Source organism: Coregonus lavaretus (assembly GCF_964263955.1).
Source record: "Coregonus lavaretus genome assembly, chromosome: 9".
Classification (NCBI taxonomy): Eukaryota; Metazoa; Chordata; class Actinopteri; order Salmoniformes; family Salmonidae; genus Coregonus; species Coregonus lavaretus.
The window spans coordinates 12,688,625-12,702,297 of NC_139996.1; the positions used below are offsets into that span (position 1 = coordinate 12,688,625).

The 13,673-nt window shown below is 43.9% G+C and overlaps 1 protein-coding gene and 1 pseudogene across 2 annotated transcripts in view; one reads left to right on the plus strand and one right to left on the minus strand.

Annotated features, from left to right (window-relative positions):
* Positions 1-9,402, plus strand: part of LOC311134789 (carboxypeptidase A1-like) — a gene marked incomplete at both ends in the record, with an annotated part of 54,757 nt that extends 45,355 nt beyond the window's left edge. The window contains 5 exons of the mRNA XM_084168574.1: positions 7,764-7,859; positions 8,025-8,115; positions 8,549-8,748; positions 9,006-9,090; positions 9,215-9,402. Of these exons, the coding sequence (XP_084024700.1) occupies positions 7,764-7,859; positions 8,025-8,115; positions 8,549-8,748; positions 9,006-9,090; positions 9,215-9,402 (660 nt within the window). The remainder of the gene's footprint in view (positions 1-7,763; positions 7,860-8,024; positions 8,116-8,548; positions 8,749-9,005; positions 9,091-9,214) is intronic.
* LOC311134866 (mitochondrial inner membrane protease subunit 2-like) overlaps positions 1-13,673 on the minus strand; it is a 222,058-nt pseudogene that overhangs the window by 153,142 nt on the left and 55,243 nt on the right. The window lies entirely within an intron of this gene.

Genomic DNA, 13,673 nt, shown 5'->3' on the forward strand with positions numbered 1-13,673 from the left:
ACACAAACAGGTGTAGGGAGAGAGGAGAGGGTGCTACATCACATGACAACATGCCCAGGGACTCTGCTGTCCTAGCTTCAGGGGGAAGCTGGTTTCTACCATTGGGGTGCCAGGACAGAGAAGTGCTTGGATTGGGAGGAGCGGGAGCTGCCCTCCCGTAAGGATGGGAGGACCAAGAGACCAGAGGTGGCAGAATGGAGTAATCTGGTTGGGGTGTAGGGTTTGAGCATAGCATGAAGGTATGGAGGAGCAGTACCTCTTGCTGCTCCGTAGGCAATACCCTAGTCTTGTGGTTGATGTGAGCTTCGACTAGAAGCCAGTGGAGAGTGCGGAGGAGCGGGTGACATGGGAGAACTTGGGAAGATTGAACACCAGGCGGGCTGCATTGTTCTGAATAAGTTGCAGGGGTTTGATGGCACAAGCGGGAAGCCCAGCCAACAGCGAGTTGTAGTAGTCCAGACGGGAGATGACAACTGCCTGGATTAGGACCTGCGCTGCTTCCTGTGTGAAGTAGGGTCGTACTCTACAGATGTTGTAGAACATGAACCTGCAGGAGTGAGTCACTGCTTTGATGTTTGCAGAGAACGACAGGGTGTTGTCCAGGGTCACGCCAAGGTTTTTTGCACTCTGGGAGGGGGGACACCATGGATTTGTCAACCATGATGGAGAGGTCTTGGAGCAGGGAAGCTCCGTCTTGTCGAGGTTGAGCTTGAGGTGGTGGGACAACATCCAAGCTGAGATATCTGCCAGGCATGCAGAGATGCATGACGACACCTGGGTGTCAGAAGGGGGGGAAGGAGAAAAGTAGCTGAGTGCCATCCGCATAGCAATGATAGGAGAGACTGTGTGAGGATTTGACAGAGCTGAGTGACTTGGTGTATAGAGAGAAGTAGTGAGAGCACGGGGTGCAGACACAGACCCTCTCCACGTGGTAGGAGCGGCCTGCCAGGTAGAATGCAATCCAGGAGTGTGCAGAGCCTGAGACGCCCAGCCCTGAGAGGGTGGAGAGGAGGATTTGATGGTTCAAGGTGTCGAAGACAGCGGATAGATCTTGGAGGATGAGAACAGAGGAGAGAGAGTCAGCTTTGGCAGTGCGGAGAGCCTCCATGACACAGATAAGAGCAGTCTCGGTTGAGTGACACATCTTGAAGCCTGACTGGTTAGGGTCAAGAAGATCATTCTGAGAGAGACAGTGAGAGATTTGGTCAGAGACAGCATGCTCAAGTGTTTTGGAAACAAAAGAAAGAAGGGATACCAGTCTGTCGTTTTTGACATCAGAGGGCTCAAGTGTTGGTTTCTTGAGGAGGAGAGCAACTTGGGCCATTTTGAAGTCAGAGGGGACACAGCCAGAGGTCAGGGATGAGTTGATGAGGGAAGTGAGGAATGGGAGAAGGTCTCCAGGGATAGTCTGGAGAAGGGAGGGGGGGATTTAATTTATTTTACCCTTATTTGGTCCTCTGTAGCTCAGCTGGTAGAGCACGGCGCTTGTAACGCCAAGGTAGTGGGTTCGATCCACGGGACCACCCATACACAAAAAATGTATGCACGCATGACTGTAAGTCGCTTTGGATAAAAGCGTCTGCTAAATGGCATATTATTATTATTATTAAGTGAAAGAGTGGTGTGGAGCCTTCATCTCTTTCCTTCTCCGAATAACTCGGCAGAACAACTCGGCAGAATAACTCGGCAGAACAACTCGGCAGAACAACTCGGCAGAACCGTCTGTGTTTTGGCGATGGTCTTCGATTCTTAAAATGAAACCAATGAGATAGTGAGATTCAGAGTTATAGAAGCCATTGGAAATCCATGTCACAGAACATCACATTTATTGAAAAATTAGAAAATATTATTTCTCAGCTGATACTTAGGTCCTAGTTTTATCGAGGGGGTTTCCTTGGTGTGCCTGTGTAATGTATCATCTTTAAAGCAGGGTCGCTGTGGGAGCTCGTCCTGGGTCCTGAGCAGTTGATTTGGAGCGGGAGTGTGGCACAGACACCCCAGCCTAAGGCTATGGGTCATCTTTCATCGTTTAAACGGAAGGAGCATCCTCTCCTCTCCTCCTGTCTGGATCTGCTGCCCAGCTAAGATGAGAGATAACAGAAAGCCCCTACCGGCAGACCTAGGTTCAAACGCTATTGGAAATCTTTCAAACACTGAGTGTTTGCTCTGGTCTGCATGGAGTGGCAGATGTGCAGGGTTTACAGTGTTGGTACTATTCTAATCTTTCATTAAGCCATGCAAGCTCAATCAAGCACTGATTCATTATTTCAAATTATTTCAAATATTATTTGAACCCAGGTCTGCCTAGCAGTGGTGTTGGAAGAGACTGTTTATCACGCACTCCATTGAGTCAGTCTCTCCAAGGACCACACCCCGAGCAGAGGCACTGACCATTAAGTCTGTTCACAAGCTTTAGCCTAAGCGGAAGGAGGGGAGCGTGGTAACAGCGTTGGTAGGCTATAACCTTGGTTGCAGGTCTTCTCTCCTTATCATTTATCTTCATTGACAGGATAAGGGGTTAGGGTGGGTAACACTGAGTTAGCTCTACAGTATATACACATTAACAACATGACATAGCCTACAGAACTAACCACAGTATACAGACCAATTCGCTGTACTCATAATATTTAGGAGAACTATCGCCTTATGGTGAGGATAGCCCAGTTGCAATCCCGGCTTCAGACGCAATCGTTAGGCAAGGGCAATTTAAGTGTAGGAAAGGATTAAACAGCGACCAGTAAATACAGGTAGTAGTGTTAATCCCCCGCACAGTACCCGCAGCTGGACAATTTTCTGACAGCTTCTGGAAAGAAATGCTGTCGGCTTGCTCAACCGGTGTGGCTCATTCAGCCGATAGAAACGTTCAACCAGTTTTCCCCACTAAGCAACGAGTTGGAGTCAGCACCAGAGCCTTCTCAGGCCTCTCCTCCACCCGTTACGGGGTCTGAGCCGCTGAAGCCTCCAACCATTAGCACTGACAAATTGAAATACCTAGTCATTGGCAACTCCTTTACCAGCAATATTAGACTTAAAATGAATCATCCAGCGATCATATATTCTTTACCAGGGGGCAGGCTATCGACGTAAAGGCTCATCTGAAGATGATGCTGACTGAGGCTAAAACTGGTGAGTGTAGAGTGTATAGGGATATTTTTATCCATGTCGGTACCAGAAATGTCAGAATGAAACAGTCAGAGGTCACCAAGCGCAACATAGATTGTAACTTTGCTAGAAAGATGTGTCGGCATCGAGTAATTGTCTCTGGCCCCCTCCCTGTTTGGGGGAGTGATACAGACTCACACAACTCAATCGCTAGTTGAAAACTGTTTTCTGCCCCTCCCAAAATAATGCATTTGTAGATAATTGGTGCTCTTTCTGGGACCCACCCACAACCAGGACCATGCCTGGCCTGCTGGACTCCATCCTAGCTGGAGGGGTGCTCTCATCTTATATATCAACATAGACAGGGCTCTAACTCCTCTAGCTCCACAATGAGATTTACATTTTAGTCATTTAGCAGACGCTCTTATCCAGAGCAACTTACAGTTAGTGAGTGCATACATTATTAAATTTTTCATACTGGCCCCCCGTGGGAATTGAACCCACAATCCTGGTGTTGCAAACGCCATGCTCTACCAACTGAGCTACATCCCTGCCGGCCATTCCCTCCCCTACCGTGGACAACTGTGCGCCGCCCCATGGGTCTCCCGGTCGCGGCCGGCTACGACAGAGCCTGGATTCGAACCACGATCTCTAGTGGCACAGCTAGTACTGCGATGCAGTGCCTTAGACCACTGCGCCACTCAGGAGTCCACACAGGGTGCAAGCCAGGCTGCAGGCTGTTTACAGCATGCCAGCTTAGTGGAGTCTGTCCCTAGAACAGTCAGTGTAGTCAGCTCAGTTTTCTCCATTGAGACTGTGTCTGTGCTTTGATCTTGGTCGGGCAAAACTTAACATGGCGGTGTTCGCCTTAGCAATCTCACTGGAATATAGACCTCCTCCATTCCTGTCATTATTGAAAGAGATTGTGATAATACCTTACATCTCAAAATAGGACTACTTAATGTTAGATCCCTCACTTCCAAGGTAGTCATAGTCTATGAACTAATCACTGAACATAATTACATGAACTTGATGTGATTGGCCTGACTGAAACATGGCTTAAGCCTGATTAATTTACTGCGTTAAATGAGGCCTCGCCTCCTGGTTACACTAGTGACCATATCCCCACGCATCCTGCAAAGGCGGAGGTGTTGCTAACATTTATGACAGCAAATTTCAATTTACAAAGAAAAAAAAATACTGCATTTTTGTCTTTTGAGGTTCTAGCCATGAAATCTATGCAGCCCACTCAATCACGTTTTATAGCTACTGTTTACAGGCCTCTTGTGCCGTATACACTGTTCTTGACTGAGTTCCTGTAATTCCTATCGGACCTCATAGTCATGGCAGATAATATTAAAATTTTTGGTGACTTCAATATTCACATGGAGAAGTGCTTTCGGAGCCATCATTGCCACAATCATATCCTGCATCTAGTTTTGTCCCATGGAATAGATATTGTGGATCTAAATGTTTTTCATCATAATCCTGGACTATTGAACCACCATCGTATTACATTTGCAATCGCAAAACAAATAATTTGCTTAGACCCCAACCAAGGATTATCAAAAGCCGTGCTATACATTTTGATACAACCCAAAGATTCCTAGATGCACTTCCAGACTCCACCTACGCAAGGACGGAGTACAAAAATCAGTTAATCACCTAGCCAAGGATCTAAACTTTACCTTGCGTAATAGCCTGGATGCAGTCGCACCACTAAACCTCCACCCCTCAAAAAAAATTGTCACAATAAACTAGCTCCCTGTTATACAGAAAATATCCGATCCCTGAAGCAAGCTTCCAGAAAATTTGAGCTGAAATGGTGCTCCATCAAATTTGACGTTTTCTGACTAGCTTGGAAAGACAGTACCGTGCAATATCAAAAAGCCCTCACTGCTGCTCGATTAGCCTACTTTTCCAACCTGATTGAGTTATCAGAACTCAGGATAAGACCCAGATGTAGACAGTTTGAATCACAGATGTTTATTAACAAAATAGGGGGCAGGCAGACGACAGGTCAAGGGCAGGCAGAGGTTGGTAATCCAGGGCAGAGTCAGTAAGGTACTGAACGGCAGGCAGGCTCAGGGTCAGGGCAGGCAGAGGTCAGTAATCCAGGGCAGTGTCAGACAGAGGGCTGTGAGACAGAGGTTTAATCCTTGATACATGAAAAGTGGGATGTGTACGGAGGGTGCGTGGCAACAGAAGACGAACAGCAGAGGGGCTAAGGATCTTAGAGATGGGGAAAGGGCCGATAAAACGGAGGGAAAGTTTGCAGATCCTGAGTGGACAGCCATACCCTCTGCCCGAGACGATAACGGGGAGCCGGGGTCCAGTGGCGGTCCGCCTGTCATCGATACGAGGTGGTCTTGAGAAGAGCAGACCAGGCTCTCTTCCAGGTACGGCGACAGCGGCGGACGAACATCTGGGCCGAGGGTATGTTGACCTCTTGCTCTTGCTCAGGGAAGAGCGGGGGCTGATAACCCATCGAACACTCGAAAGGCGAGAGACCAGTGGCTGGGCAGGGGAGAGTGTTGAATGCGTATTCTACCCACACATGTTGTATGGTAATATTTTATGTATCATTAAGGAAAATGTTGGGAAATGTCAAAGATAAAATATAGTAAACATGATTGACAAGTCCAGATGCATGTCTAAATAAGGAATATAGTCAATACAATGTGTAAACATGCTTTGATGAATGTATGTATTTTATTTTTTAAAGTATCTGAGCCATGCCACCAATATAATGAGATAAGGGAAAGAGGCAAAAGCGCCCATGGCCTTTTGGAGTAAACAACATGTGTTATTGGACTTTCAAAGATAATAGTGGCGTGGCAGTTAAATATGTTAATCAGTGATCTTAAGGGGAGTAGCTTTGTAAGCTATGTATACATGACTGTGCATTTGTGTGTGTATATAAGAGATCTCTAAGCCAAAGAGAGACAGCCGTTCCATGGAGTGGCTCGGCTTTGTTACGCAATAATAAAGTCTAATTTCTGGATTCACAAGCTCCAGTCTCTTGAGAGATATTTTTGAGTTGACAATTTTTTTGTCAAATATTTGGCGAGCTTGCCAGGAGTTGAAAAAAAGGTCCAGAGACGGTGTACATCTGCAGTTATGAAACGGCTTGGACGGACCATACAAACAAAAGCGGCCGCTTTTAAAAGGTAAGCCAAGTTCTTACTTATATAGTATAAACATTTGTGTGGTTCGATCCAGGGCACGGCATCAGCTGCAGAAATACCAAGTAGGTCTCTCCAAATTTAAGAACCAGAAAATTAGAGACTGGGAGCTTTTGAATTTAAGAATACATGTCGATGTCACTCTGTTGTTCGTCTGAACCGTCTGTTCAATTGATTTGATTCATTTGATTCATTTGATTCATTTGATTCATCCTGCTGATCGCTCTGTCTGGGTCATTTCGGCACGGGCGATTGTCCATCTGGTTGAGCGATCAGACAATAACATGTTAAGTCCTACGAATACCGCTATAAACGTGTCGAGGAAGTGTATCATTTATAGGCTGCTTAGGTAGGCGAAATCCTGTGCAATACTGCTTATTTTCTGTGTCGAGGAAGTGAATCAGAGAAGAAGGGAAGAATTTACAGGTCGCTTAGGAAAGCGTAGTAAAAGTCCAGGTGTGTCGAGGAAGTGTATCACCTAGGGGGCTAAATAAATAGAAATCCTGTGGATACCGCTTTGGAGAGCTAAAATTAGCGCTCCAGAGGGCTGAACGGGCAGGTGGCTAGCTAAATTTGGGACCTACGGTTACCGCTCTAATGAGGAATTCATTGTTAGAGGTCTGCTCGGGTAGGTGGGGCGTTATCCTGTGTTGTGGTGATGCCAAAGTTAGGCAGGGTCGATCAGGTAAAAAAGTTAGGTCATTCTGAGTAGGTGAACGGGTTAAACAGTCACTAAGGCTTCAAAATATAGAGAAAGTGTTAAATAGAGTAGGTCTGATCATGTGGATGAGTGGTTTGCTTGGGCTACTGTGAGTCATTAAACTGTCTGATTCATTTGGGCACAAGTGGCTGCTCATCTGTGTGAGTGAGAATAATAAGAAATCCTGCAAGTAAATAGCCTTTCTGTAAGGAAATGAAATATATTTGAGGTCGTTTGAAGCTTCTGTCTGATGGAGAAAGGGCGTGCCTAATCTCACATTAGGAAAGAGAAGAATAAATGGTGCGTGGATATTCATTGACCAACTGAGTGTAGAAAATTCACGTTACCAGGATGGGTAGAATAAATCCTGTTGGAGGAACAGGTCACGTGTACCGGTGTGATCATATGATGTCTATGCATTGTATTTTGATCAATCTTTTAGGGTATGTTTCTGACATTATATTTAGAAACTTTAGAGGTGATGTAGTATTATGATAAATTGACTACAGTAAAATAATAACTGGGATAGGGTTAACATTCCAAATTTGGGCCCTTTGATAGAATAAAATATTCCTGTAGGTTATACAAATAGTAATTAAGCGTGTTTGAGAACAACATTGTATAAATATGGAATAAGAGTGGTATAAATGGTGTAAATGAGTCGCACTCTGAAGTTTGAATGATGAGATATAGAGGTGTGTATGATAATTATATATACATGATCTAGTTCTCGGGTAAAAGAGAGTCGTACTTGCTTGACTGTATCGAGCTGAAAGATACGTGACGCCACACTCACTGCCATTCTGGACAACATGGATATCTTCCTGGAGATTGTGACCAACCCAGATGGCTACTACTACACCCATAATACTGTGAGTTCCTAACATCAGAAATGGGTCTTTATTATTACTAATCCATCCACTGATCCTCTGTAATGGCAGATCTGATGCTTCATTCATTCATTCCGTGTCAGCTAGAGTGAATGCGCATGGAGTCTTACCAAACCATTGAATATGTTGACCTTGCATGTTCCACAGAACTGTATGTGGCGTAAGAGCAGGAAGCCCAACCCTGGCTCTTCCTGTGATGGAACTGACCTCAACAGGAACTGGGATGCTGGTTTTGGAAGTAAGCTATGTCTTCTATCGGCTTCTTGAACGATGCTCAACACATTCTGTTTAAAATTGCATAAACTGTCCACAAAAAAGTTTGTCTTACTACAGCCTTTCCCAAACCCGGTCCTGGGGACCCCAAGGGGTGCAATTTAGTTTTTTGCCCTAGCACTACACAACTGATTCAAATTATCAACTCATCATCAAGCTTTGATTATTTGAAACAGTTGTGTAGTGTTCGGGCAAAAAAAACTAAATGTGCACCCCTTGGGGTCCCCAGGATGCTGCCTTATTTAATTGTCAGGATTAAATACGTTGTTGTGTTTTTTTGTTGTTGAGAAAATGATCTCCTCCCCTATGGTGACTTACAGTTTCAAAGGAAGTGTGTCAATGTTGTGGTTGGACTGTCCCTGGCGTGATGTTGGTTGTATTCCACTCTGTTTCCCTAGCCGCCGGCTCTAGCAGTAACCCATGCGATCAGACTTACCGCGGGCCCAAGGCTCACTCGGAGTCTGAGGTCAAGTCCATCGTGGACTTTGTCAAGTCTCATGGCAACCTGAAGGCCTTCATCGACATCCACAGCTACTCCCAGAGGATCATGTACCCCTATGGCTACACTGCAACCCCCTGCAAGGACCAGAGAGAACTGGTGAGTCTGGCAGAGACAGTCTTCCTACCTTCCCTTGACCGTTAGCCATGTCTCAGTCATTTGTCTTTTGTATGTGAGGCAATAATGCACTTTATATCATCAAACAGGGTACAACTGGTTTTGCTTAAGGCCTTTGACAGGTCAAGTCAAGGTCAAGCTCAGTACACACAAAAAGGAAACGTTTTGCCATCGAACATGACCTTAAATTGTCAAAAGCTGTACAGGTCTCTTGACGTTATTTTACATTTCACCCACAGCACGACCTGGCTAGGAAGGCCATCACTGACCTGGCTACCCTGTATGGAACCTCCTACAGATACGGCAGCGTTATGACCACCATATGTAAGTGACGGGCCACTCACTTTCACAAAAAATACATGAAAGGCTACTTCTTAGGCTCAATACAGCCACAACAAGGTCTAATACAGGAACAACGTATACAAATAATGTGCTTATCTTCCATTAGACCGAGCCAGTGGCATCACTATTGACTGGTCCTACAACCAAGGCATCAAATACTCCTACACCTTCGAGCTGAGAGACACTGGTCTCTATGGTTTCATCCTGCCAGCCAATCAGATCCTTCCTACAGCCAAGGAGGCTTGGCTGGCTCTGATGGCCATCATGGAGCACACCAAGGACAACACCAACTAGAGGGGTCACCATGACATCTACAATTGTGTATATATATATATATATCTCTATGATACGATCATGTGAACGCCTGTGCAAAACAAAGTTATGCTTTTCTGTACTGTTGTAGATATTCAGTATGTAGCTCAAGCTGATGATACCATGAAGTCCACAAGAGTGCACTAGAAATCATGTCAGTAAAATGGACCAATGAATGAATACGTGAGACCTTCGGTCTTCTGTTGTCTAGTTCATTTAATTCACATTTTCAAACACTACGTGAGATAAAAAAGGCTCAACAAAATGACCAGTTCGCATCAGAATATACATTGTGCGTTTTATTTAATATAAAAAAACTAAACTGAGATCAACCAGTTTAATGGATGGAGCGTAATGGACAGAGCTAATGTGTTTATTGTCAGGAGTTGAAATGACAGGCTTCTTGCATCTGGTTCACACACACAAACAGGCCAGACTTCAGCCTCAGAAAGGTATTGCACTCCTCAAAAGCCCACTTTTTACAGTAAATGCACTTTTTAAAAAGACCCTGCAATTTATCTTCACCTCAAAAATAGCCAACAAAGAAAATACAACAAAGTTTACAACATCATAAAGCACAAATACTGTTTCACATTTTCACGTGGATCGGACGTATCAAGGTGCTCCTCTTGGGGTAACCATGACTACCACCCCATAATGCCCTCCTCCACCATGATGATGCTTCATCATAGGCTGCATGACATATGCCTTCACCAAATCTTATGAGAACACACACACAAACATGTAGTGCTTCTGAGCCTCTCACTTCATATTACATGTGGTCCTCTGTAGCTCAGCTGGTAGAGCACGGCGCTTGTAACGCCAAGGTAGTGGGTTCGATCCCCGGGACCACCCATACACAAAAACAAAAAAAACAAAAAAAATGTATGCACGCATGACTGTAAGTCGCTTTGGATAAAAGCGTCTGCTAAATGGCATATTATTATATACAACTTACTCATGTGTAAATCCAAATTATGCCTCTCACCAACCCCATGTCAGGCAAAGATGCACAGACAATAGAATTTTCATGACAAACGCAGCTAATATATATGACAGTTCCAGTAGAATAAAAAGCAGGAAAAAGTTATGTGTACATATATTAGTGTCAGAACAAATTCCAGTTAATTTAGTAGAAAGAAATACACTGTGTAGAATGGGGGTCCAGATTAAATGCAGTTCAGAGGGACTAATAATAGTTAAGGAAGGGGTATGTCCACAGAAGGTAACGGGGAAACCATCATCACATTAGTAAACTATTTTGGTAGAAGGGCCGCGGCTTTTGTGGAGCGACGGGTAACGGTGCTTCGAGGGTGACTGTTGTCGATGTGTGCAGAGGGTCCCTGGTTCGAGCCCAGGTAGGGGCGAGGAGAGGGACGGAAGCAAAACTGTTACATTGATGCTGTTGACCCGGATCACTGGTTGCTGCGGAAAAGGAGGAGGTCAAAAGGGGGGTGAGTGTAACCGGTGTGAAATGGCTAGCTAGTTAGCGGTGCGCGCTAGTGGCATTTCAATCGGTGACGTCACTCGCTCTGAGACCTTGAAGTAGTTGTTTCCTTTGCTCTGCTAGGGCCACAGGCATGTGGGAAAGTACCACAAACGAGGCAAGGGATAGCATATTTGAGATTTCGAGGTAACGAAGCATGTTGGGGGTGATGGAGTGGTAGCAGTGCGGCTAAGGAAAAGCCTAGGGGTTTAAGTCTTATGGGATTTTATTTTGTTTTATGTGCGCTGAATTGTTAGAATAGGAACAAGGAAAAGGGAAACACCAGAGTAATGTCAAATAGATTATGAGCAAAAATATAGGAATGTTAAAGTAAAACAATTGGGTTAGATAGTTTGGGAGAATTTGAGGGAGAATGTGAAAATAGGGGGTGTTTAAACAGATAGCCTTTGGAATACAGGGACCCCTCAAAGAAAAATCTATCAGGCATTAGATAGAAATGGGTATTAAGAATGAGTGATGAAACATAATGATTTGTCATGTAGACAATGTTAATAGGGATGTTTTGGATTGGAAATTAACTCAACTAAACTGTTATGATCTGTCCTTTCCTGAGGTTACTACGGATGGTGTCGTAATGCATAGCAGAAATAATTCGGTCCAGAACGGTGTAAACCTCAATAAAAACCAAAAACCCTCTACCCGGCTGAAGAGGAACAACAAAGGCGGAGAAGACGTTCCTGTCCGACACCACCTCTGCCAGGAGACCTGAATCCAGCATCAAATCAAAGCAATCAATTGCCTTCTCTTTTGTGCCTTTTCTCTCAAGAATGTGACAGGAGTCCATGTGGAGTGAGCAGGAGGAGAGAGGTCTATGCAAATGCAACGTTCTTCCTAGTTTGGGTATACTGGTTTGCAAATGGACATAACAGAATGATGGTGAAGGTGGGGCGGTTCAGGTGTGACATTGGAATTGGGACATTGCCATGGGGGTAATCCAAGATGAACTATGAAGCTATCTGAAGAACATAATGAAGACCTCAGAAGATTGAGTGCCGGTAGAGGAAGGGACTGTTAGTTGAGGTAGTATGTTGATTAAGGAGGTATTACACTACTAAATTTATAGTAATTTGGACTAGGAATGCATTAAGATACTGATCTGTTGTAATTCTCGTTATGAGGAAGTTAATGCTAGAATTATTATAATATAAATATACATTCCGCCAGTGTCAATATGTGCCAAGGTGAGAGTTTTAACTTTGAATGATGGAACAAAGGTGACTAACTAAGAATTGTCATTCCAAAGTTGTTTTGGGTAATTAATTTGATTATGATTGTAAATTATTAGTGGACTGATTGATCTGAATAAGTTATTAATATTAATGCTTAGTGATGTTGACATTGCAATTAATGGATTAGATACTGATATTGATTATTTTGATTGTTATAATACTTGTGATATGGGTGAAAAAGGTTATGTAAGCTAAAGATATTGACACATTTACATTACATTTTAGTCATTTAGCAGACGCTCTTATCCAGAGCGACTTACAGGAGCAATTAGGGTTAAGTGCCTTGCTCAAGGGCACATTTACGTCATTTAGCGACTTTTTTTTGGGGGGGGGGGGGGGGGGGGGGGGGGGGGGGGTGGTAGAAGGATTAGTTTATCCTATCCCAGGTATTCCTTAAAGAGGTGGGGTTTCAAATGTCTCCGGAAGGTGGTGAGTGACTCCGCTGTCCTGGCGTCGTGAGGGAGCTTGTTCCACCATTGGGGTGCCAGAGCAGCGAACAGTTTTGACTGGGCTGAGCGGGAACTATGCTTCCACAGAGGAAGGGGAGCCAGCAGGCCAGAGGTGGATGAACGCAATGCCCTCGTTTGGATGTAGGGACTGATCATTCTTTGGGTGTAGGGACACCATTCTTAACATGTCCTAGATATTATTGTTAAGACAAAGTTGCATATGTTGATGTGATAGGATACTAACACATATATGGGAAATGCTATAACTAAACAAAAGTGGGGAACAATGTTTATAAAGAAATACACCCAGTTCAGGGAGCTCCAGGACAGTAGGTAAATGAATATGGGAAATTTTGGGAATTTGGGAATCCTGAATGTTTGTATGAAGTTGTTCCTGGGGGTGGATGGGCCTGCCATGGTTACAAAGCCTAATAGAAAAACTTGGAGGTTAATTTAGAGGAAAACCTTCCAAACTTGTATCCAATACCTGACTGGGCTCTGGGTCCTCATCAGGATGGGTCAAACAATGAGGAATATATATTGGTTTAAATATATGCATATGAAAAGTAACCACATATGGCAAGGATAAGAATAAGTAAATGCGCATGCTTACATTCATTTTAAAATTAATCTTTGTATTATTTGGGACATTGTTGGAATGTCCCAAAGGGGGGATTATATGGTAATATTTTATGTATCATTAAGGAAAATGTTGGGAAATGTCAAAGATAAAATATAGTAAACATGATTGACATTTTATAAGTCCAGATGCATGTCTAAATAAGGAATTTAGTCAATACAATATGTAAACATGCTTTGATGAATGTATGTATTTTATTTTTAAAAGTATCTGAGCCATGCCACCAATATAATGAGATAAGGGAAAGAGGCAAAAGCGCCCATGGCCTTTTGGAGTAAACAACATGTGTTATTGGACTTTCAAAGATAATAGTGGCGTGGCAGTTAAAGATGTTAATCAGTGATCTTAACGGGAGTAGCTTTGTAAGCTATGTATACATGACTGTGCATTTGTGTGTGTGTATAAGAGATCTCTAAGCCAAAGAGAGA